General features: G+C 47.0%; 1 protein-coding gene across 1 annotated transcript in view; it reads right to left on the reverse strand.

The window, feature by feature from the left end:
* LOC143986837 (uncharacterized) overlaps positions 1-25309 on the reverse strand; it is a 548778-nt gene that overhangs the window by 520728 nt on the left and 2741 nt on the right. The window contains 6 exon segments of the mRNA XM_077485246.1: positions 17601-17739; positions 18809-19015; positions 19096-19305; positions 19387-19475; positions 19738-19861; positions 19950-20007. Coding sequence (XP_077341372.1) covers positions 17601-17739; positions 18809-19015; positions 19096-19305; positions 19387-19475; positions 19738-19822 — 730 coding nt within the window. The 5' untranslated portion in view covers positions 19823-19861; positions 19950-20007.

The following is a 25309-nucleotide window of genomic DNA, read 5'->3' on the forward strand; positions in this document are numbered from 1 at the left end:
CGTGTGTACAAGGGCTTAGAGGTCTATTTTTTTTTTCAATTCATTGAAAGAATATTAAAAAACGGATGTTCAAAAAAAACCGCGCCCTCAGTGAACACCCCTCCGTGCTCTTTGGACCAGTTGTCTACTGGTTCTCAATATATAAGTATTATAGTATCACAAAAAGCAGCTACTTATTTAAAACAAACATGTAAACCAGGCAATATTTAAAACACTGATAGAAAGTCCTTTAAAATACTGCAGCAGCCTGGTTGCCTGGTTTACACTAACACCCCTTTTACACCAGGGCGTTTTGCAGGCGCTATAGCGTTAGAAATAGCGCCTGCAAAACGCCCTAAAGAAGCTGCACCATTGTGTGTAGTGTGAAAGCCCCGAGGGCTTTCACACTACAGCAGTGCGCTGGCAGGACATCAGAAAAAAGTCCTGCCAGCAGCTTCTTTGGAGTGGTGAAGGAGCGGTGTGTTTACCGCTCCTCCACCGCTGCTCCCCATTGAAATCAATGGGACAGCGCTGTAATCTATTACAGCGTATTGCCGGCGGTTTTAACCCTTTCGCGGCCACTAGCGGGGGGTAAAAGCGCCCCGCTAGCGGCCGAAATGCGCTGCAAATCCACTGCAAATCCGGCGGTAAAACGCCGCTAAAAATAGCAGCGTTTTACCACCCACTCTATCAGCGGTGTGAAAGGTGTCTAAAAGAATATGACACACATCTGTCCACCCTGTTTTATATTGGCTGTAATTTATTTAATATAATGATCATCAGCTCTTTCTAATAGAAATAATGAGGCACTCGCCATTATAGACACTAGATGGAGCTACACTCTTGCATTGTTATAAGTTCCTCCCTGGAGCACCAAAGCAGTACATAGTTGAAGTTGTGCTTAGGGCAGCCTAGGAGACTTAGTCCTCCACCCCCCACCTTCTCTGGACGCTGGGCTGCTTATGTGAAGTATAGCCGGGAACGTCAGGAGTATTGCGAAGCATGTCCATGTCAAGTGGCACAGCCATGAATCCAGAGTATTCATTGAGAGACTCCAAGTGCTGTAAGCAGCTGGCAGTGTTCTTCCCCGCAAACGCAAACCTCAGATTGTGCATGGTTGCAGTCTGGATGACTCCTACTGGTAGACAGAATGACTGGTCACAAATGTACCTGGTGCCCTCTTAGCTGACTTCAGTTTCTGTATCAGTCTTGTAATAATATGCCCAAGCCATTGTGACTGATATGCTTTGATATGTTCTGCCATTTCAGTATACAAGATAGCTTAAATCTGCAACTATAAAAGAATGCTTAGAAAAATGCTTGCACAAGCACTGTGCTCTATATACATCATTGTAGGTTGCTTTTGTCTTCTCCTGTTCTCTGTTCTGTAGGCCATGGGACAGGATGCATGACTTATGACTCATAACCAGATGGCCTGTTGACCCGTGTTAACTCACTGTATCTTAAAGGCTCAATGACTTGTATAACCATATAACTATTTATTTCTATACAAATACATCATTTACTAACCACTCCCCCCTCCCCTCTTTCTATTGGTATGTTGAACCATATATAAGCTGTAACACACCTAATAAAGGCAGATATTTTACGAACACTCAACCTGCTTTTGGTTTCATGGTGTATCCAGATATCTGAGGGCCCTGTTGGTGTACCTAATAGACAAGTAGTCATCCAGAATACCTACTATTTCCTTTCAAGTGTCAGTGCCTCTATATGGGTTAACAGGCCTTATGTCTTCTAGGAGGAAGAGAGATGGAGTCAATGGGGTTGATTTACTAAAGGCAAATCCACTTTGCATTACAAGGGCACTGCAAGTGTACTTGGCAGTGCAGTCGCTTTAGATCTGAGGGGTAGATCTGAAATGAGGGGAAGTTCTGCTGATTTTTATCATCCAATCATGTACAAGCAAAAATGCTGTTTTTTGTTTTCCTTGCATGTCCCCCCTCAGATCTACAGTGACTTCACTTCCAAGTGCACTTGTAGTGCAAAGTGAATTTGCCTTTTGTAAATAAACCCCTCTTTCTCTTTTTGGGGCTCTGGCTCTGTTCACCTATAGGGTATTTCTACGACCTCTGGGGCACCTTTCCTCCAATTCTTGGGTGTTTATGGAGGAATCTGCATTTGCTTGGCTGAGGGACAGCTTTGATTCTGGGATTGGAAGCAGTTAAATTGTTTAGATTGCAAACAAAGGCGTTCCCCTTCTCCTCCCCCTCATTATTATGGAAGCAACAAAGGCAGATGACAATGTTTTTTTTCTGGAAGTAGAGCAGTTGAAAGACTATCTGCTGGGTTTCTGCAATGCCCCAGGGAGAGAGAGTTTTCAGATAGAGTGTATGCTTCAGGTAGAGTCTGCAATCTCTTATCTCAATCAAAAATTACATAGTTGGTAAGGTTAAATAAAGACAACAGTCCAACCTGTGTAGGTGTGTGTGTATATGTAGAAAAACCATTTCCCAGGAACACAGGGAGCTTATGGAACAGGATATGACAGCCGACAAAGTCCTGTCAGCTATTAAACAGGCCTCGTTGGGTAGGGCACCTGGTCCAGATGGCTTCAGTGCTTTTATATTACAAAAAATTTGCCCCCATTACTAGTTACTTCTTTGACACATTGCTTTAAGACCATTCAAAAGGGGGAACCCATATACTTGATTCTATTAGAGCATACATCACGCTTATCCCAAAGCCTAATGAAGATCCGAGTGATGTGGCTAACTATAGGCCAATTTCGTTAATCAACAACGACCTGAAGCTCTTTATAAAAATGTATCCGAATCAATTGCTGACTTTCCTTGGCTGTTATGTACACTCTGACCAGGTAGGATTCTTGTCTCGCAAACAGCTGACCAAGTGCGCTGGGCAATAGACCTCATTTCAATGTTACAATCTTCCTGGGACGGGGGAGGCACCAGACGTAGAATGCTTTTATCCATCGATATTTGTAAGGCATTTGACTCCCTCTCATGGCCTTATCTTTTTAGGATGCTGGAAAGATTGACTTTGACCCTAAATTTATTGCTTCAATATATTCCCTTTATAGCAACCCTACGGCACAGATATCAGTAAGAGGCCATAGGTCGGATCCTTTTACAATCTCTTCCAGTACCCGCCAGGGATGCCCACTCTCCACCTTACTGTTCATAATAGCAATGGAAACATTGGCCATAGCGATTCGTGAAGACTCTGATATTTTTGGGGATCAGCAGTGGAGACCGCAATCACAAGACTTTTCAGTGGGGATGTATCGCCATGTTTTTAGCAGGGGTTCCCAGAGACCAGAGAACTATTTCAAGGGTTTCTCTGTGTTGAAAAGGTTGAGAAAGGCTGCCCTAGGGGCTTCCAGGATGGAGAAGGATCTAGGGGTCCTAGTAGAAGACAGACTGAGCAAAAGCATGCAATGTCAAGCTATGGTTACCAAAGCCAGCAGAATATTAGCATGCATTAAAAAGGGAACTTACTCCAGAGATTATTCTGCCAATTTATAAAACTCTGGTTTGGCCGCATCTGGAGTATTCTGGCCAGTTCTGGTCACCAATAAACCAGTAAACAGAAACCAGCATCACAACAAAGGCACAAACACGCCAGAAATGATGACATGGCTAGAACCAGAAATCGGAAATGATCAAAAGGCATCCATGGAACGCCAGGAAATAGCAGTTATCAGATAGCCAGCCATAAAATGGCCAAAAAACTGAAACAGGAATTTCTAGATGGAAAAAAAATTACCATAGCGGTCAATAGGCAGCATAGTAATCAATACCACTAGATGTATAAAATCAGATGCAGTTGAAGACAGCAACTGAAAGGGACGCCTACTGATATGACTGAATTGGCGCCCCCTGCTGGGATTCGGTTGAATGACCAGTAGGGAAGCGCCCTGGGTGTCCATATGGCACATCCGATCAATCGTCCAACTACTAATGTTAAAAAAGGTCAAACATACATTGTCAGACCAATAAATCGTCCTGGGTGAAGAGATATTTATAATATATAACCTCTTGATTAAATATCCAAAATTTTATCAAAAGTACATAAATTAATAAACAAAGGTCAGTTCAAGAATCAAAATAAGTCCACACAGCACACAGCAACAACTGTCAAAATAAACAATTAAACAATTAAAATCTTCATCCTTACGACAAGAAATTGTAGTAAGGATGAAGATTTTGAATTTGAGGCTAAAGCTCTTTGGGCACGGTTGCTAGATAGGGGCTATAGTAAATCCTGTCTGATGCCGCGTATACACGTATCAGACTATCCGGCGGACTTAGTCTGGCGGACAAACCGCCGGACTTTCTGAACGAGCTACCTGCCCACACACGGTACTTTTGCGGTGGACTTAATCCACCGGACTATCCACCGTACCGACGGACTATCTGCCGTACTTTTGAAATGAACGGACTCGCCCACACACATGGAGGAAAGTCCGTTCATTTTGAGCGCGCCTCCAGGTAGCCGGGACCAGCGAAGGAGGCGTTGCTGACACCGTCACCTGGTATGGAGTTAAAGGGGAATCCCTACGCCGAAAAAACAGCGTGGGGCCCCCCTCTAGATCCATATCAGACCCGAGCTCGCTAGCCGGTCGTTCAGGAAAGGGGGTGGGGACGAGCGAGCACCCCCCCTCCTGAGCTGTACCAGGCTGCGCCCCCCCACCCCAAAGCACCTTGTCCCCATGTCGATGAGGACAAGGGCCTCTTCCCGACAACCCTGGGCGTTGGTTGTCGGGGTCTGCGGGTGGGAGGCTTATCGGAATCTGTGAGCCCCCTTTAATAAGGGGGCCCCCGGATCATGGCCCCCCACCCTATGTGAATGAGTATGGGGTACAATGTACCCCTACCCATTCACCTGTAAAAAAAAATGTAAAAAAAACACAACACACAAGGGTTAAAATAGTTTATTGCACAGCTCCGGGGGTCTTCTTTCGTCTTCGGGGGTCTTCTCGCCGGACTCCTCCACTATCTTCTGCTAGCTCTTTTACTAGTGGAGGAGCCCGGCTTTCTTCTTCTCCGCCGCCCTCTTCTTCCGACTTCGAGGGTCTTGTCCCCCTCTTCGGTTCTTCTTGCCAGGCCACCGCGCCTTCTTCTAGCTCTTTTACAAGCGGTGGCCTGGTCTTCTGTTGCCGCCTTCTGTTCTTCTCTTCTTCTCGTCTTGAGCTGTTGCCTCGTCGCTGTCTCTGGCCACAATGACAGGCGTGCGGCGATTTATATAGGGACATCGCCGGATGATGTCCCCACCCATTGTGATGTCACAGTCCCAGCATCCAGAGACAGCAACGAGGCAACAGCTCAAGAAGAGAAGAACAGAAGGCGGCGGCGACAGAAGACCGGGCCACCGCTTGTAAAAGAGCTAGAAGAAGGCGCAGTGGCCCAGCAAGAAGAACCAAAGAGGGGGGCAAGACCCCCGAAGTTGGAAGAAGAGGGTGGCGGTGAAGAAGAAAGCCGGCTCCTCCGCTAGTAAAAGAGCTAGCAGAACATAGATTCCAATAAGCCTCCCACCCACAGACCCCGACAACCAATGGCCAAGATTGTCGGGAAGAGGCCCTTGTCCTCATCAACATGGGGACAAGGTGCTTTGGGGTGGGGGAGCATGTGGCCCCCCCTTCCCTAAAGCACCCCCCATATTGAGGGCACATGGCCTGGTACGGCTCAGGGGAGGGGGGCGGTTGTTCATCCCCACCCCCTTTCCTGACCGACCGCGTAGCATGCTCGGATAAGGGTCTGATATGGACCTAGGGGGGGACCCCCACGCCGTTTTTTCGGCGTAGGGCTTCCCCATTAACTCCATACCAGGTGACGGGGCCAGCGACGCCTCCTTCACTGGTCCCGGCTACCTGGAGCCGCGCTCAAAATGAGCGGACTTTTCTCCGGGCGGGAAAAGTCCGTTCATTTCAAAAGTACGGCGGACTAGCACACACACAGCCGTATTGTCCGCCGGACTAGCACACACGGCCGTATTGTACACCGAAATGCGAGTCCGGCAGACATATTTAGGTGCAAAACTACTTCTTAGTCCGACTTTTGGGTAAAAAAAGTCCGCCGGAGCCCACACACGGGCGGATTGTCCGACGGACTTGAGTCCGCCAGACTTTTCCACCGGATTGTTTGATCGTGTGTACGCGGCTTGAAGAGAGCTTATCAAAGGGCAAAACAAAAAGAGAGACGAGTCCTGATTCATTCAACAAAATGACCTAAGAGTGAACAAAAAGTTTGTCTGATTACAAGATATGCAGGCAAACATAAGAAGATCCGCCGTATTTTTGAGAAATACTGGCACCTTTTATCTACGGATGAGGTACTATCAAACACCCAGGGCGCTTCCCTACTGGTCATTCAACCGAATCCCAGCAGGGGGCGCCAATTCAGTCATATCAGTAGGCGTCCCTTTCAGTTGCTGTCTTTAACAGCATCTGATTTTATACATCTAGCGGTATTGATTACTATGCTGCCCATTGACCGCTATGGTAATTTTTAACATCTAGAAATTCCTGTTTCAGTTTTTTGGCCATTTTATGGCTGGCTATCTGATAACTGCTATTTCCTGGCGTCCCATGGATGCCTTTTGATCATTTCCGGTTTCTAGTTCTAGCTATGTCATCATTTCTGGCGTGTTTGCGCCTTTGTTGTGACGCTGGTTTCTGTTTACAGCACCGGCATCACTTCCGGTGCGACGGCGCCTCTGCTGTGATGCTTATTGTGTCCTCACCTCGTTTGGGCGCCAAAATTATGGCGCCAAACGGAGGTGGAGAGGGATAAAAAGAATCGCTGAGATCAGTTTTTTTAGCTGGTCTACCTGAGAGGCAGTTTTGTCCATATTTAACAGGTAAGGAGAATTTTTATAAGGGTCTGGTATGGTTTAGAGTTTAAACTTTGCGCTGCTTATTATATATTTAAAAATCTTTTATTTTATTTCAACTTCATAGAAGGGGACTCAGGTGTTTTATATACCTGTAGGTCCCCTCTTCTGGACCACAATGAAAGTTTGGGATTTATTATATCCAGGGCTCTGTTTAATATCTTGAAGTCCCTTGAAGATTTTCTCTAAAAATAACAAACCTCTCTACTCGGAAAGTTGCTTGGTTTATTTTCCTGAATGGTTTGAGGTAGGCTTTATGGTATGTTGTTGATACATATTTCCTTATAAACATATTGGATTTTGGCCATTTTTTGTCTTTCAATCCAATAGATGGATCTTAATGGATTTAGTTTTTCTTGACAACTTATCCCTCCCTATGGCATTCATCAAAGTCGATCTTTTTTGTATCCAACCACTTTTGGAGTTTTACTGAATTTCTTTGAGAGAGCACAGGTCAGTTTTTCGAGTGAATTTTTGTCCTCCAAGTATCCTGTATGGCTGTAAATTGTAACATATGTATTATTATGTGTGTTTTCTTTGCTGTGTTTTCTGAAAAAGTTTTTTCTCATTCTAATGATTAAACGCATTTGCCATAATAAACAGTTCTCCTGAAGAAGCCGTGTATTGTATGGCGAAACATGTAGAGATTTATTGGCATTGCAACTGTTCTTATGTACTCTGTGATGTATCTCTTTGAAATGAATTTAAATGATGTATTTATATGTTTTTCTTATTTATATTAAAATTTCTATTTTTTATTATATTGGTGTTATTGCGCATGAAAGGTCCCATAAACAAATCTTTGCAGATATGATATATATTTAAAGGAATGTGGCGCTATAAGCTTGTTTCAGTATCTTAGCTCCTTTATAAATTTTTTCTCCAGCTTGAGATGTGTAGTTCGTGTCACCACTCCTGGAACTTGCCTAGGCTGGTCTCAACTGAGTGGGGGGAAGAGTCTACACAGACCTGCTATGTCTGAGGGCACAGTGCTCACAAAGCTTGGCGTGGGGGGGGGATAGAACATGCAGACTTAAAGTGGAAGTAAACTCCCCTTTTGTTTTCAGCCAAGGAAGCTGCCATCTTTGCCTCTGTTTAATCTTCAACTGCTATGGTGCTGCACATGTGATTCGTTATGACCCCAGCCATTGGATGGTTTGATATTTGGCTGAGAGCACAGCCAATGTGCAGTTAGCATTCCCGGCATGCCTTTTTTTTTTTTAAACTGTTTAAATCGATGGGTTTACTTCCACTTTAAGTCCCACTCTGCATATACGGCCAGCTGCACAGTTGCGGGCAAATAAGAAAAAGGCAGAAGTTGCTAAATTAAAATGGTAAGGTGGATGTCTAATGATTTACCACTGAAAGTCTTGCAATGTTGCAGTTGCTTGATGAGAGGAATAGGCAGGCACGTTGTTGTAGTGAAAGATGGCTCTCCAATGAAGCTTTTTGGCTAGCTATTTAGCAAATTTTCTCAAGACACTTACATAATAAGCAGATGTTACTGTCCTTTTCCCATCCAAAAAGTCAACAGAATTCCTGCAGCATCCCAGAAAACAGTTGCCATAATCGTTCCATTTGGCTGTCTTGCTTTTGCTTTGACTGGACCCTTTCCTCCTTTAAGTAGCCATTGCTTTGGCTGAGCTTTGTCTTCTGGATCATACTGATAAAGTCACGTTTCATCTCTAATTACAATTCGCTTCAGAAAGTCCTCTAGATTTTGATCATTTGTTCAAAATCTCAATTTTGTCTGTTGCTGATCTGGGTGCAATGGTTTTGGTACCCAACGAACAGTTTGCTTGGCTACAATTTTCCTGAAAATATTGTGTGAACAGAACCTACTGAGAAGTCTAGTGTGTTAGATAAGTTTTCTGCTGTAAATCTTTGGTCACCCTTAATTAAATCTCAAACAGCATCGTGTTTTTTTTTTCCCCCTCACAAACAGATGTTAATGGTCTGTCCGATCATTCAGAATTGAAAGTAAAAAAGAAACACGGCAAACTGATCCGAACATGCCCTCGGTATATGGCCTGACAACCCATCTAGTCCTGCTGTCTTTCTGATGTCAACCTTCCTCAAAATTGATCTGCTCTCATGTGTATCTAATACCAATATATGCCCCAGCCACATGTTCTTTACTATGGGTTCCACATTTCAGATTTTGATCCTCAAAAATCAGTCTACCATATCAAGGAGTACTGAGTTACAAATCTGTATTTTATTTAAAGAAGTTGTAAAGGCAGAAGGTTTATTATAATGCATTCTATAATATAAATGTAAACCAGAGGTGGTTCTGGCCAGCTCAGTAGATTGCTTTAAGAAAGGCCTGGATTCATTCCTAAATGTACATAATATAACTGGGTACTGACATTTGTAGGTAAAGTTAATCCCTTTGAAAATCCAATTGCCTCACTGGGATCAGGAAGGAATTTTTTCCCCTGCTGTAGCAAATTAGATCCTTCTTTTCTGGATCTTTTTTCGCCTTCCTCTGGATCAACTGTGGGTATAGGATTGGGTATATGGGATTGTATGATATTTTTTATTTTATTTTTCTCTTTCGTTCATTGATGGACACAGCTCCTTTAATTCTTGACCTTAGGCTTTTTCACGCCACCTTCAGGAGAGGACTAGGTAGAACATGTAACACATGTAAAAACAGCAAGACTGCACAGCAGCGCCCATGGGGTGGTCCCTCTGGCTATAACCCCTCATCCTGCAGCTCATTTTTTTCTGCCTAGTGTAGGAGAAGGACCTGGCTCCCTGAGGGGACCATTGGTCCTGGGAATTTTTTTCTACAATTTTGATCCTGTGATCTACAATCAACAGCCGGGCTGGGTAACAGGCTGGATAATATAGATCCTTTTAGTCTCTCCAGCCTGGCCATCGAGCATGAGCGGACCCTAGCTACGCGCTGGATCGGCCACGACGTGCCCTTTTCTGCTCCTGGGGGGGCCGGTGAGCTATATGCTCCGGGGCACACATATGACCGGGCTACTGCTGTCCGTGTCACAGTGTGCCGTGGCCAGCAGCCACCCCATACTGCTCGGGTGATGGGTCTTTGGTGGAATGCGTCCAGCACTCCCGACAGGAGGGGTAAGTACAGCTCTCCCTGTCTCGGCAGGATAGAGCAGCTGGGCATTCCCTGGGAGGTCGACTAGGGGGTCTCTCACTCTCCCTTTCCTCTCTCCCTATCCCTCATTCCCTCCTCCTCCTGCTGGGGCCACTGTGTGACTGGGCATGAGGTTCAGTGTATGTACCTGGCCGGGGGTTCTCTGGGGGGCTCCGGGCTTTGGTGGGGGGCTGCTCTGGCTGTTATGGTCCGTTTTTTCCTTACTGCGCTTTTTTCTTCACTGTGAGGTGCTTTAGCTGCTTTACATGAGGTGACGCTGTGGCCATTTTCCTGTAGTCTTATGCAGTGTGTGTGTGCTGTCAGTTTTTTCTAGAAAGTTTGGCATCCATTTTCTTGGTGATTTTTTTACTAGGACGGCCGGTGGCCATTTTCTTGTAGCCTCAGCATGTTTTTACCTCTAGTGCTGGGTCTGTGTACCTCAGAACAGCACAGTTTTCACTCTTGTCAGGAACCAGTCGGACAACGCCACGGTAGTGGCATATGTCAACCATCAAGGAGGAATGATAAGCTTGGCCGCAGCATGGGATGTCTCTCACATTCTCCCGTGGTCAGAGCGGCACGTGCCGGCCCTGCCGGCCATATACATTCCGGGTGTAGAAAACTGGCAGGCAGACTACCTAAGTCGTCAGATGCTGGACCCAGGGGAATGGTCATTGCATCCGGATGTATTCTGGCTCCTTTTCCTAAAGGTGAGGCACACCAGATGTGGACCTCTTGGCCTCTCGGCTCAATCGGAAAGTGCAGAGGTTTGTGTTTAGGACAAGAGACCCCTGGGCGGACGCGTCAGACGCGTTGGTGGCTCCATGGGGGGCATTATCGGATGATTTATGCCTTCCCCCCTCTCAAACTTCTACCACGTCTGCTGCGCAGAGTGGAGGCTGAGGGGATTCCGGTGATTTTGGTTGCCCCAGATTGGCCTTGACATTCTTGGTACGCTGATGTAGTACGACTGGTGGCGGATGTTCCTTGGTGGCTGCTGATGCGAAAAGACCTTCTATAGCAAGGTCCGATACTTCATCCTGCTTTACCGTTGCTGGTTTTAATGGCACGGCTGTTGAAAACCAGGTACTAAGGGACTGAGGTCTGTCAGACTCTGTAATTTCCACTATGCTGAGGGCACAGAAGTCATCTTCTCTAAAGATTTACCATCGTACTTGGAAGGCTTACATCTCCATGTGTGAGGAGACGAGGAGTTTCCAGGATCCTGCCGTTTTTGCAGCGAGGAGTGGATCAGAAACTTGCCTTAAGCACCATCAAGGGACAGATATCAGCCTTGGCTGTCTTTTTCCAATGTCCCTTTGTGACTCTCTCATTGGTGAATACTTTTGTGCAAGGGGTTTCAGGCGTAGTCCCTCCGGTTCTACCACCGCTACCTCCGTGGGATCTGAATCTGGTGCTATCAGAGCCTTTCCCTTGTTGACTCTTTCTCAGAAAGTAGTCTTTCTAGTGGATACTATATCTGCCAGGAGGGTTTCTGAGTTGGCGGCCTTGTCATGCAAGTCTCCCTACCTGGTCATCCACAAGGATAAGGCGGTGCTACGTCCGCAGCCCTCTTTCCTTCCAAAGGTGGTTTCGGCTTTCCATCTAAGGGCCGGTTCACACTGCGGGCGATGCGAGGCGACACGACTTGCCTCGCCGCAATCTGACAAGTCGCCCCCGTTCTGTACAATGGAACCGTTCTGAGAGGAGCGACTCGAGTCGCTCCGACTCAGAAAAAAGGTTCCTGTACTACTTCTTGGCGACCTCGGGGCGACTTGCATTGACTTCTATACAGAAGTCATTTGCAAATCGCCGCTGAGGTCGCGGCAGTTCGCGGCGAGGCAAGTCGGTGTCGCCTCGCATCGCCCGCAGTGTGAACCGGCCCTAAATGAGGACATTGTGTTACCATCCCTATGTTCTAAGCCGACACACCCAAAAGAGGTTGCCTTAAATACCCTGGATGTGGTCCGAGCTCTACAGGTGTATCTGTCTGTTACGGCTCCCTTCTGGAAGTCAGACTCTCTGTTTGTCCCGGTGGCTGGTCTGAAAAAAAAGTCTGGTGGTCTCGTCGTCCACCATTTCTCGGTGGATCAGACAGATCGTGGTTCAGGCCTATGCCTTAAAAGGGGCAGGTGCCCCCTTTTCCTGTCACGGCTCATTCCACCAGGGCAATTGGAACCTCCTGGGCTTTCCGACATCAAGCGTCTGTCTCTCGGGTGTGCAAGGCGGCGACTTGGTCGTCCGTTCACACTTGCTCTTACGTCAACTTTGTAGTGAATCTTCGGATGCTTGCTTTGGCCGCAAGGTTTTGCAGGTGGCTGTGTAATGTTGCAATTTACACTTTCTTTAAGATACAAGTTTGTTGTGAACGCATCTTTTGATGCTTAAGTTGGCCGCTGGTTTTGATGGCGGCCGTTTAAGATGGCAACTCCTCTGTTGAGATGTTCCTTTTGTTGTGGGTGAAGTTATGTTTTGCTGTTTCCACCCCTCGTTTTTTGACACTGCTTGGGGGATGTCCCTAAGGTCAAGAATTAAAGGAGCTGTGTCTGTCAATGAACGAAAGAGAAAATTGCATTTGTGTACTCACCGTAAAATCCTTTTCTCTGAAGTTCATTGGTGGACACAGCACCCACCCCTCCTATTTATGTTTGTACTGCTTTTTGACGAACTGAGCTGCAGGAAGCAGGGTGAGGGGTTATAGCCAGAGGGACCGCCCCCTTGGCGGTGCTGTGCAGTCTTGCTGTTTTTACATGTTCTGCCTAGTCCTCTCCTGAAGGTGGCGTGATAGCCCTAAGGTCAAGAATTAAAGGAGCTGTGTCCGTCAGTGAACTTCAGAGAAAAGGATTTTACGGCAAGCACAAAAATCCCATTTTTTATGGTTGAACTATACGGACTCGTGTCTTTTTTCAACCTGACTAACTTTGTAACTATGCATTAAAATAAAAAGCCTTCTGTGTGTACCAGCCTCCCCAGCGCCCTCTAATAGTTACCTGAGCCCCATCTCTGTCCACGAGTCTTTCGGCAGCCCAGGACATTCCCCCCTGATTTTCTCCTGATTGGCTAACTGAGCCAGAGAGGGGGCAGGGCTGAAGGGCAGCTGCTTGCTGTGGGGGCAGGAAGGAGGGGCCAGGAGCAGCAAAAAGGGACCCAGGAAGAAGAGGATCCAGGCTGCCCTGTGCAAAACCACTGCAACAGGGCAGGTAAGTATAACAGAGACTGCAATCACTTTAAAACATATATTTCCTATGATTACCAGCTCTATCTAGTGGTCATAATGTAGTATTTTTCTGAAATACCACCATCACTAAAAATAGCGCAATATGACATTATGGCCACTAGATGAAGCAAATGATCATAGCTAACAAAATAAATTCATGATGGCTGGGTGAATGCTTATAACATTTGTCCAAAAAAAATAAAAATACATCTAATGCCCTGTACACACACCTGATAGGATTTTCCCACAACAAAACCATGGATTGTTTTCCGACGGATGTTGGCTCAAACTTGTCTTGCATACACACGGTCACACAAATGTTGTCGGAAATTCCGAACGTCAAGAACGCGGTGACGTACATCACGTACTACGAGCCGAGAAAAAGTTCAATAGACAGTCTTCTGCTTGATTCCGAGCATGTGCGGACTTTTGTGTGACGGACTTGTGTACACGCGCTTGGAATTTCTGACAAAAAGTTTTGTTGTCGGAAAATTTGAGAACCTGCTCTTAAAGATTTGTTGGTGGAAATTCCGACAACAAATGTTCTATGGAGGCTACACACGGTTAGACTTTCCGACAACAAGCTCACATCCAACATTTGTTGTCGGAAATCCTGTGATGTGTACAGGGCATTAGTGTTTGTGAAAGTTTACACCACATAATGTACTCAGCCAAAGAAAGGTAATGACTCAATTTTTATTGTCCTACTGTCATCAATGGCCAACACGGTACAACACTTCATCCATGTCTTTGGTGATCTCTGATCTCCTTATCAACTGTTTCTTACATGATGAAGATCAGCCATGGAGTATATCTGAGGTGTATATCAGGGTGTGCTTCTTCCCCACATGAGAGCTGTGATGTCCAGCAACATTCATATAGAAGACATTTCCCGCACTCAAGGCACTAATACACCTCGAGGGTTGTGTGGGATCCCTGATGTACAGGAAGACAGGACTTCAGTGAGAACAACTCCCTCACTCAGAACAGGAAGGTGGCTTTACCCCCGTGTGCGATCTCTGATGTCTGTAAAGATTGGATTTCACCGAAAAACACTTCCCGCACTCAGGACAGGAATACGGCTTCTCTCCCGTGTGCAATCTTTGATGTGTGTAAAGGCTGGACTTCTGTGAAAAACTTTTCCCACACTCAGGACAGGAATACGGCTTTTCCCCAGTGTGAGCCCTCTGATGCCTGTCAAGACTTGACTTTTCTGAAAAACATTTTCCGCAATCAGTGCAGGAATACGGCTTCTCCCCCGTGTGAGATCTCTGATGCGTGTAAAGATGTGACTTATGTAAAAAACATTTTCCGCACTCAGGGCAGGAATACCTCTTCTCCTTCGTGTGAGAAATCTGGTGTGTGTAAAGACTGGACTTGTCTGAAAAACATTTCCCGCACTCAGGACAGGAATGCGGCTTCTCACCTGTGTGCAATCTCAGGTGTCTGTGATAAAAAGACTTGTCTGAAAAACATTTCCCGCACTCAGAACAGGAGTATGGTTTTTCCCCCGTGTGAAGCCTTTGATGTGTGACAAGATGTGATTTTTGCACAAAACATTTCCCGCACACAGAACAAGCATATGGCTTCTCACCTGTGTGAAACCTCCTATGTATGAAAAGATGGGACTTCACTGCAAAACATTTCCCGCAGTCAGAACAGGAATATGGCTTCTCACCTGTGTGAAACCTCTGATGTATTTGAATATTGGACTTTTGTGAAAAACATTTTCCGCAATCAGGACAGGAATACCGTTTTTCACGCGTGTGAGACCTTTGATGTGTGACAAGCTTGGATTTTTGGACAAAACATTTTCCGCACTCGGGACAGGAAAATGGCTTTTCCCCCTTGTGAGATCTTTTATGCACATTAAGGTTGAATTTAGAATGGAAACACTTCCCGCACTCAGTACAGGAGAACCTCTCATCTGTTGGATTAGGGCAACCCGATGGTCCATCTACACTGTGTGGTGCCGAATGGACATTTGAGGTAGTCGGGTTTTCTCCTGGACTATACTGTGTGATGTCCTCATCTTCTACTTTACAATCTGGAGACAAAGCGAGACAATCCTCTGAGGTTTTCCTCATCTCCCGTCCATCTACTAAAATAGAAATAAAAAGATTATTACTAGACATGAGCTGATTGGTTCCCCTAAACCAGGACTCCGCCCACATCAGGAAGCTTTGTCTGAGGATCTTCTAATTCCCCCCTCAAGGTAACTAGTAAATGGGTCCTCTGATCTCCTACCAGATCATTTCTTTATTCATGGACTTAGAGAGAGGGAGGAAACAACGAGAACTGTCTTTTATAGGAGTGACAGTGATGAGGAGACTTTGGTATGAGTTTCCTTACCCGTTCTATAAGTTATGAAAAACTGCAGAGCTAAGACCCACTAGACGCAGGCATATGCAATTAGTGGACCTCCAGCTGTTTCAGAACTACAAGTCCCATGAGGCATAGCGTCTGACAGCACAAGCATGACATCCGGAGGCAGAGGCATGATGGGAGTTGTAGTTTTACAACAGCTGGAGGTCCGCTAATTGCATATCCCTGCACTAGAGATTAGAGAGTGAGGATGGGGGGGGAGAAAAAAAAACAAAGAATAAAGCTAGACTGATCCTGAAGACCACCATCATTGGGTTATTGACTCCTCACTCATTATCACTTTCTGTTTAAGGTTCCTAAGTTGGAGGATGTTATCACATTATTATCAACGTGTAAAAGTCTGTGCTCCAATCAAATAATCAGATATAAAATGTCCAGCTGGTAGCAAATGGGTGTAACAAAATAAAATACAGAGTGCACAACTCTGGACTATCAAATGTACTACATATTGTATACAATTCAATAGTTAGGACTAGAAAGTATTAGAATTATGTCATGTACAATAGAGTGTATAGTATAGGGGTCAGGAGTACAAACTGCAAAAATAAATTATATAATTTAAGGGTCAGGACTCATAATCTTGGTATTCAGCAGTAGCTTAAATGTCTACTTGAGACAAGTTGCATATATATATATATATATATATATATATATATATATATATATATATATATATATATATATATATATATACACATATACACATACACATACACACACACACACACACACACACATATATATACACATACATTACATATATATACACACACATACATACATACACACACACACACACACACACACACACACACACGAGGGTAGATGTCCAAGGAGCAGTAGGTAATATAGAGAAGGGTAGGTGTCCATAGTGCAGTAGGTAGTATAGAGAAGGGTCGGAGCTGATAGGGCAGTAGAGTATATAGCTGTCCAGGGACTGTAGGTACTGTATGTGTAAACACAGTCAGGTAGGTGTTCCTAGGTTTCTAGTGTGCTGTCCAAGTACTGTAGGTAGGTGTCCCTAGGATTGAGGTGACATCAGCTGGTCAGTCTCCATTCTCCACGCCTGGGATGGGACATTGGGGGTCCCCACTCACCTGCGGCAGAAAGCAGAGCAGAGCCGCTCCCAGGCAGTCCCTCTTCTTCCTTCCCATTGTCAGTCCCGTAGAATGTCCTGAGCGATGTCACGCCCCTCTGCTCAGCAGGACGATCTCAGATGTGGCACTTAGAAGGGGCAGCCACGGAGTCCAGGTGAAGAGGTGACCGCCGGGAGATGTCACCAGAGGATCTGCGGCAGCTTGGTCACCAGGAGAGGAGCTTAAATATGAGACTGTCAGAGGGTCGGTGTGAAGTGCGGTCCACCCCCCCCCCCCCTGTAATGACGCCACTGCTGGTACAGTGTCCCTTTTGCCTGGGGAGTGGTGCCACTCCCCTGAAAAATGTCGCCCAAGGCAAATGTCTTGTTTGCCTCGTAGCAAATTATGCCCCCTGGGCAGGACTATATTATACGCAACATAAATTATATAGTGTAATGGTCAGGACTCATAATATATGGTATTCAGTGATCAGTGGAAGCTTAAATGTTTACATGAGATAAGTTGCAGAGATCCCACACCGCTGCCTCCCATCTCCTGAGACTGCACTCAGTGACTTGGGTCTGAGACTATACAGACATATCCCTCCACCTGGCACAGCCAGCAAACATCCAAGCAAGTAATCCTGGGAGAATTGTTCTGTCAGAGATCTTGCTGGACCTGGGCATGGGGCAGAACGCCCCAGGTTGCTAGGTCGAGCAATGCCTATGGTGAAAAATCAAAATCATTTTGCTGCCAGCTGAGCCTCATAATCTACAGAAATCCAGTCTAGATACATAAATTGTGTCTGCAATGCTGAGAAGGAAGATTATCCGAGAGAAATACAGGACAGGGAACACAGGGACCAGGGGATTACAGGCTGATATCACCCAGTCCTTGCCCTACTCTCGACCAATCAGTGAGCAGTATGGGTGAAGCAAAGTATGTAGTGTTAATGACCCACCTGTGCTGATCTCTGTAGGAGAGTCCTCCTCTATTATGGTCTTCATTATTCCATCCTCCTCCATAGACTGCTGATCATCCCTCCCATACGTCTCTTCTTCTGCCTTAATGTCAACTTTTATAGTCATCAGATCTTCACCCTAAACCAAGAGAAGGGTGGACAAGAATATCAATAATGTCATGAATCTGCAGTAATGTTTCATACCCTGTTTGCTTACCTCAGGTCTGTGTATCAGCTTAGGGACTGCGCTCTCACACCTGCATGTTTAAGTCATTTTCTCTCAGCATGGCTCCACCCAAGCCTCTAACAGAAAACGCTATTTAACACCGTGCACTGCAAGCCAGCCTTGCCCAAGCAATTGTTTGTTTTGGCTCCCCTGTGTGTTTCTTGCCATGTGATCTATGCTTGATTCCATGTACCGAATGTGGCTTGTTCTCCTGACTATCCCGTCTACATGTTACCCCGACCTTGAGCGCGTTCTCCATACTATCCTTGTCTGCTTGGTACCCCGACCCTTGGCTTGTCCGTCTGACTATTTTTTGTTGCCCTGCACTGCTTCTTCCTCTCCATCCACCAGAGCCTGCTGTGAGCATGAGCTTAGAGACCCTGGGGGGCGAGACCTGGATGAAGCTGCAGCTAAGTCCATCGTCACCATCAGAGGCTCTGGTGAAAACCTGCTGGCTCTTAAGCCGCGTACACATGGAACGATTGTTGTACAACCGAGCGTCTGATTTTTGTCAAAAGGGCGTGTGCCAAGATCTTGTCTTGCATACTAACGTTACACAAATTGTTGTGCCACAAACACAAACCTAGTGACTTCCTACGAGGAATTTCAGCTCTTGAGCGCCACCCTTTGGGCTCCTTCTGCTAATCTTGTGTTTGGACAACAGCCTGTCAAACGACAATCCCCTTCTGATTTTCGTACCGTGTGTACGAGGCTTTAGACTCCGTGCCCAGGGGAATCTTATGTTCTAGCTCCCTGTTCGATCCGTGGCGGTGCTCACATGGAGCTGTTTTCCTGAACCACCCAGAGCTCCATCCGCAGCACTCAGCCGAAGGGTCCACAAGCGTAGCATTGTGCTCCTGACCCCAGCGGTGTGCATTTGTCACCTGACCTCAGGTGACCTGACAAATAAAATATAAGCAATGTGACAAAGTCCACACATTGCCTCCACAAATCCAGGTTCTAGGTGCTCTGTCCCACCAACCTTGTAATGGTGAGGGATGGTGTGACCTTCCTGTGTGGAATCCCGGGAATACAGAGGACGGGGACATCTCTCTGGTGGGTTCCTGGTATTAGGAGGCTTCATCGTATCCTTGTGTCCTTCTGAAAACTTCTCCATCACTCCATACTCCTCATCCTCCTCTTGATACTCTTCTTTGACAATAATATTATAATCCTCAAGGTTTACACTCTGAATATTAAATAAAACAATAATTATAACAAACACGCTTGTGTATAAATCATAACTACCAATGACTGTTGTGCATCTACCTGATGATGGTGAGGGATGGTGTGACCTTTCTGTCTGGAATCCCGGGAATACAGAGGACGGGGACATCTCTCTGGTGGGTTCCTGTTACGTGATGGCTCCATCATGATGTCCTTGTGTCCTTCAGAAAACTGCTTGATCGCACCATACTCCTCATCCTCCTCTTTGTACTCTTCTTTGACAACAATATTATATTCCTCGAGGTTTCCACTCTGAATGCACAAAAAAGTCATTAATTGTAACAAACATTCTTTTGTGTAAATCTTAATTATCAGTGATTGTTTCTCATCTACCTGATGATGGTGGGGGATGGTGTGACCTTCCTGTGTGGAATCCAGAGGACGGGGACATCTCTCTGGTGGGTTCCTGCTACTGGAACCATCTGTAGGAAACACACACACTGACTGAATACATTGCGGTTAATTTAACTGGAGAGTTGAAAATATGGTGCGGCTTTGCATTTAAGCCAGTTTTATAAAACTTAATTGAACAAGCTGATTGGCTACCAGGTACAACTGCACCATATTTTGCACGCTCCAGTTTTAGTAAATTAACCCCATTGTTTTTATGTGTTTATCAGATGATGGGGGATCTAGGTGGAGCCTCCGTACTGCTCTCTCCTTTACAATAAAGTCTCCTCTTACCCGGTGATGTGAGGGGCGGCTGATTGTCCATTATGACGTCCTTGTAGAGATCCTTGTGTCCTTCTAAATACTCCCACTCCTCCATGGAGAAATAGACAGTGACATCCTGACACCTTATAGGAACCTGACACACACAATGATACAGTCACCATCCAGACACATTCCTTGTCTGTTACTGGATAATGTCCCAGAATTCCCAGAATCCTCCTCACCTCTCCTGTCAGCAGCTCAGTGATCTCTCTGGCGACTTCTGAAATCTTCTTTTTATTTCTGTAACGGGGAGGGAGTCGGAGACAATGTGATGGTCATATTATGAACAGACTTCACAATTTTCGAAAATCTACATTTGAAAAGTACAAACAAAATGACATTCCCATAATCTCCCTTTCCTCTCCGGTAAGGTTTGTGTTTTATTATTAGAGATCAGATTGAGGTCATGTGACCTCCCAGAATCCTCTTCCCCTCACCATTCAGGAATCTATTTTTAAAGCCCCCACTTGAGGCGGGGATGAATTCAACCACACACAGAGCCCCCACTCCATTGGTTAAAAGCTTGTCTCATGCAATCTGACATCAATAAATACACCACAGGACTAATGATACTGCTTTGCTCAAGGATCTGCCCACATCCTAAGATCATTGTAAAAAAGAGAAAGAGGAGGAGCTGTGAGGTTCATGTGATATCATAGGATGGGCTGACTCTAGATGACGGTACGTTGGGAGGAGGAGCTGTGAGGTTCATGTGATATAATAGGATGGGCTGACTCTAAATGAAGGTACATTGGGAGGAGGAGCTGTGAGGTTCATGTGATATCATAGGATGGGCTGACTCCAGATGACGGTACATTGGGAGGAGGAGCCATGAGGTCAGTGTGATATCATAGGATTCTCTGATTCTGGTTGAAAGGATATTAGGAGGAGGAGGAGGAGGAGCTGTGAGGTCAGTGTGACGTCATAGAATTCTCTGACTCTGGATGTTATGACATTGGGAGGAGAAGCTGTGAGGTCAGTGTACTGTCATGATATTGGGAGGAGAAGCTGTGAGTTCAGTGTACTGTCATGATATTGGGAGGAGAAGCTGTGAGGGCAGTGTGCCGTCATAGAATTTAGAGATCGACCAATATAGTTTTTTTCTATGCCGATATGATTCAGATATTTTGGCAACCTCTCGGGGAGTAATGACACAGTGGGCAGTATGTAGAGAGGAGTGTGGAAGGTATGCCAGTGTGCAGTATGTAAAGGAGAGAAATGCGGAGGGTATGACGGTGGGCAGTATGTACAGAAGAGGAGTGTGTAAGTTATGATGGTGGCCAGTATGTACAGGAGAGGAGTGTGGACAGTATGATAGCATTATGTACAGGAGACGAGTGTGGAAGGTAAGACAGTGGGCAGTATGTACAGGAGAAGAGTGTGGAGGATATGATCGTGGCAGTATGTGCAGGAGAAGAGTGCGGAGGATATGATCGTGGGCAGTATGTACAGGAGAAGAGTGCAGAGGATATGATCATGGGCAGTATGTACAGGAGAGGAGTGTGGAGGGTATGACAGAGGATGTTTACATTCCTTGTAATAGGTATAAAAGTGATTAAAAAAAAAGCGTCAAACAAGAAAAATAAAATTAACAAAAAAAATAATATATTTTTTTTAAAGTGCCCCTGTCCCCTTGTGCTCGCACGCAGAAGCAAATGCATGTTCAAGTCACGCCCACATATGTAAACAGTGTTCAAATCACACGTGAGGTAACACCGCAAATGTTATAGCGAGAGCAATAATTCTAGCCCTTGACCTCCTCTGTAACTCTAAACATGTAATCAGTAAAAAAAATTTAAAGCGTCACCTATGGGGATTTTTAAGTATCAAAGTTTGGTCCCACTCCACCACCGTGTGCAATTTTGAAGTGTGACATGTTGGGTATCTATTTACTCGGCGTAACATCATCTTTCACATTATGCAAAAAAATTGTGCTAACTTTACTGTTTTTTTTTTTTTGTTTTTTTTTAAAGCATGAAACAGTTTTTTCCCCCAAAAAAATCGTTAGAAAAATTGCTGCACAAATACCGTGCAAGATAAAAAGTTGCAATGACTACCTTTTTATTCTCTAGGGCAGTGCTGGTGAACCTTGGCACCCCAGATGTTTTGGAACTACATTTCCCATGATGCTCATCTACACTGCAGAGTGCCAGAGCATCATGGGAAATGTAGTTCCAAAACATCTGGGGTGCCAAAGTTCGCCATCACTGCTCTAGGGTCTCTGCTAAAACATATAGAAATGTTTGGGGATTCTATGTAATTTTCTAGCAAAAAAATGATGATTTATACATGTAGGAGAGAAATGTCAGAATTTGCTTGGTAGGCAAGTGGGAGGTCGGAGCCAAGGTCGGGGCCTCGGGGGAGCTCAGAGCCGAGGTCGGGGCCTCAGGGGAGCTCAAGGGCCGAGGTCGGGGCCTCGGGGGAGCTCAGGGGCCGAGGTCGGGGCCTCGGGGGAGCTCAGGAGCCGAGGTCGGGGCCTCGGGGGAGCTCAGGGGCCGAGGTCGGGGCCTCGGCGGAGCTCAGGGGCCGAGGTCGGGGCCTCGGGGGAGCTCAGGGGCCGAGGTCGGGGCCTCGGGGGAGCTCAGGGGCCGAGGTCGGGGCCTCGGGGGAGCTCAGGGGCCGAGGTCGGGGCCTCGGGGGAGCTCAAGGGCCGAGGTCGGGGCCTCGGGGGAGCTCAGGGGCCGAGGTCGGGGCCTCGGGGAGTTCAGGGGCCTAGGTCGGGGCCTCGGGGGAGCTCAGGGGCCGAGGTCGGGGCCTCGGGGGAGCTCAGGGGCCGAGGTCGGGGCCTCGGGGGAGCTCAGGGGCCGAGGTCGGGGCCTCGGGGGAGCTCAGGGGCCTCGGGGGAGGTCGGGGCCAAGGTGGGGGCCTCGGGGGAGGTCGGAGCCGAGGTTGGGCCTCGGGGGAGGTCGGAGCACTTCTTTCCTCATTCTGCATACAGGGAATGGAGAGAGAACAATAACCATCACTGGAGGGGGATAAGGAGGGGGGGGGGTTGTTTCAGGACTCGGCAAAGCAGTGTCAGCATGAAAGCAAACACCTCTAGGCAGTTCCTGCAGAGCACACAGTCAGAGCTTGCTCAATATTATTCTGACATGTGTGCAGGAGACACCCACTGAACTTGACTGATTCTGACCAGGTTAGATTCTCGGGATGCAGCCCAGGACAGCTTTGCGAGTGTCCCAGACAATTTGAGACAGTTGGCAACCATGGAAGGGATATTGCTTGGTAGGCAAGTGGGAGGTTGGAGCCGAGGTCAGGGCCTCGGGGGAGGTCAGAGCCGAGGTCGGGGCCTCGGGGGAGGTCAGAGCCAAGGTCGGGGCCTCGGGGGAGGTCAGAGCCAAGGTCGGGGCCTCGGGGGAGGTCAGAGCCAAGGTCGGGGCCTCGGGGGAGGTCAGAGCCAAGGTAGGGGCCTCGGGGGAGGTCGGAGCCAAGGTCGGGGCCTCGGGGGAGGTCGGAGCCAAGGTAGGGGCCTCGGGGGAGGTCGGAGCCAAAGTCGGGGCCTCTGGGGAGGTCATAGCCAAGGTCAGGGCCTCGGGGGAGGTCAGAGCCAAGGTCGGGGCCTCGGGGGAGGTCGGAGCTAAGGTCGGGGCCTTGGGGAGCTGGAGCACTTCTTTCCTCATTCTGCATACAGGGAATGGAGAGAGAACACTAGCCATCGCTGGAGGGGGAGAAGGAGGGGGGATTGTTTCAGGACTCGGCAAAGCAGTGTCAGCATGACAGCAAACACCTCTAGGCAGTTCCTGCAGAGCACACAGTCAGAGCTTGCTCAATATTATTCTGACATGTGTGCAGGAGACACCCACTGAACTTGACTGATTCTGACCAGGTTAGATTCTCGGGATGCAGCCCAGGACAGCTTTGCGAGTGTCCCAGACAATTTGAGACAGTTGGCAACCATGGAAGGGATATTGCTTGGTAGGCAAGTGGGAGGTTGGAGCCGAGGTCAGGGCCTCGGGGGAGGTCAGAGCCGAGGTCGGGGCCTCGGGGGAGGTCAGAGCCGAGGTCGGGGCCTCGGGGGAGGTCAGAGCCGAGGTCGGGGCCTCGGGGGAGGTCAGAGCCAAGGTCGGGGCCCTCGGGGGAGGTCGGAGCCAAGGTAGGGCCCTCGGGGGAGGTCAGAGCCAAGGTCGGGGCCTCGGGGGAGGTCGGAGCTAAGGTCGGGGCCTTGGGGAGCTGGAGCACTTCTTTCCTCATTCTGCATACAGGGAATGGAGAGAGAACACTAGCCATCGCTGGAGGGGGAGAAGGAGGGGGGATTGTTTCAGGACTCGGCAAAGCAGTGTCAGCATGACAGCAAACACCTCTAGGCAGTTCCTGCAGAGCACACAGTCAGTTTGCTCAGTGTTATTCTGACATGTGTGCAGGAGACACCCACTGCACTTGACTGATTCTGACCGGGTTAGATTCTCGGGATGCAGCCCAGGACAGCTTTGTGAGTGTCCCAGACAATTTGAGACAGTTGGCAACTATGGAAGGGATATTGGGAGGAGGAGCTGTGACTTTATTGTGATGTCATAGCATTCTCTGACTCTGGATGGAGGGACAGTGGGAGGAGGAGCTGTGAGTTTAGTGTGATGTCATAGGATGGGTTGATCCTGGGTGGATGTACATTGGGGGAAGGAACTGTGAGGTCAGTGTGATGTCATTTATTTATTCATTGTACTTGTAGAGCACTGTCAGTTTACGCAGCAGTTTACATATACAGTACATTGTACATTCACATCAGTCCAAGGAGCTTACAATCTAAGGTTCCTAACTCACATTCTTACATACTAGGGGGAAATTTAGACAGGAGCAAATTAACCTACCAGCGGGTTTTTGAAGTATGGGAGAAAACCCACGCAGGCACAGGGAAAACATGCAAACTCCAGGCAGGTAGTGCCGTGGTTGGGATTCGAGCCAGCGACCCTTTTTGCTGCTAGGCAAAAGTGCTAACCACTAAACCAGTGTGATGTCATAAGATTCTTTGACTCTGGTTGTAAGGACATTGGGAGGAGGAGCTGTAACTTTACTGTGGTGTCATAGGATTCTCTGACTCTGGATGGAAGGACATTGGGAGGAGGAGCTGCGATTTTACTGTGATGTCATAGGATTCTCTGACTCTGGAGGGAAGGACTTTGGGAGGAGGAGCTGTGATTTTACTGTGATGTCATAGGATTCTCTGACTCTGGATGGAAGTGGATGGAAGGACATTGGGAGGAGGAGCTGTAAAGGGCGCTCTGTGAGGTTTCTGTACACAGAGAGTCATTTCTCCTGGTGCATCTCTTAAACTGGTAGATGAACTTTGGAATTGATTTACTTAAACTCAAGAGTGAAAAATCTGGTGCAGCTGTGCATTGTAGCCAATCAGCTACTAACTTTGTTCAATTAAGCTTTAAAAAAAAAAAAAAAAAACACCTGGAAGCGAATTGGTTTCTATGCACATCTGCACCAGAATTTTCTCTTTTCAGTTTTAGTAAATCAGCTCCTTTGTCTTTGTGCTTTCCCGGGACACATGATATTCCTGTGATCTCCGTGTACTCCGGAGACTTTACTGATCACATTT

The sequence above is a fragment of the Lithobates pipiens genome, unplaced genomic scaffold, assembly GCF_037356315.1.
Source record: "Lithobates pipiens isolate NorthernLeopardFrog02 unplaced genomic scaffold, aLitPip1_a1.2 Scaffold_18, whole genome shotgun sequence".
In the NCBI taxonomy this organism is placed as follows: domain Eukaryota; kingdom Metazoa; phylum Chordata; class Amphibia; order Anura; family Ranidae; genus Lithobates; species Lithobates pipiens.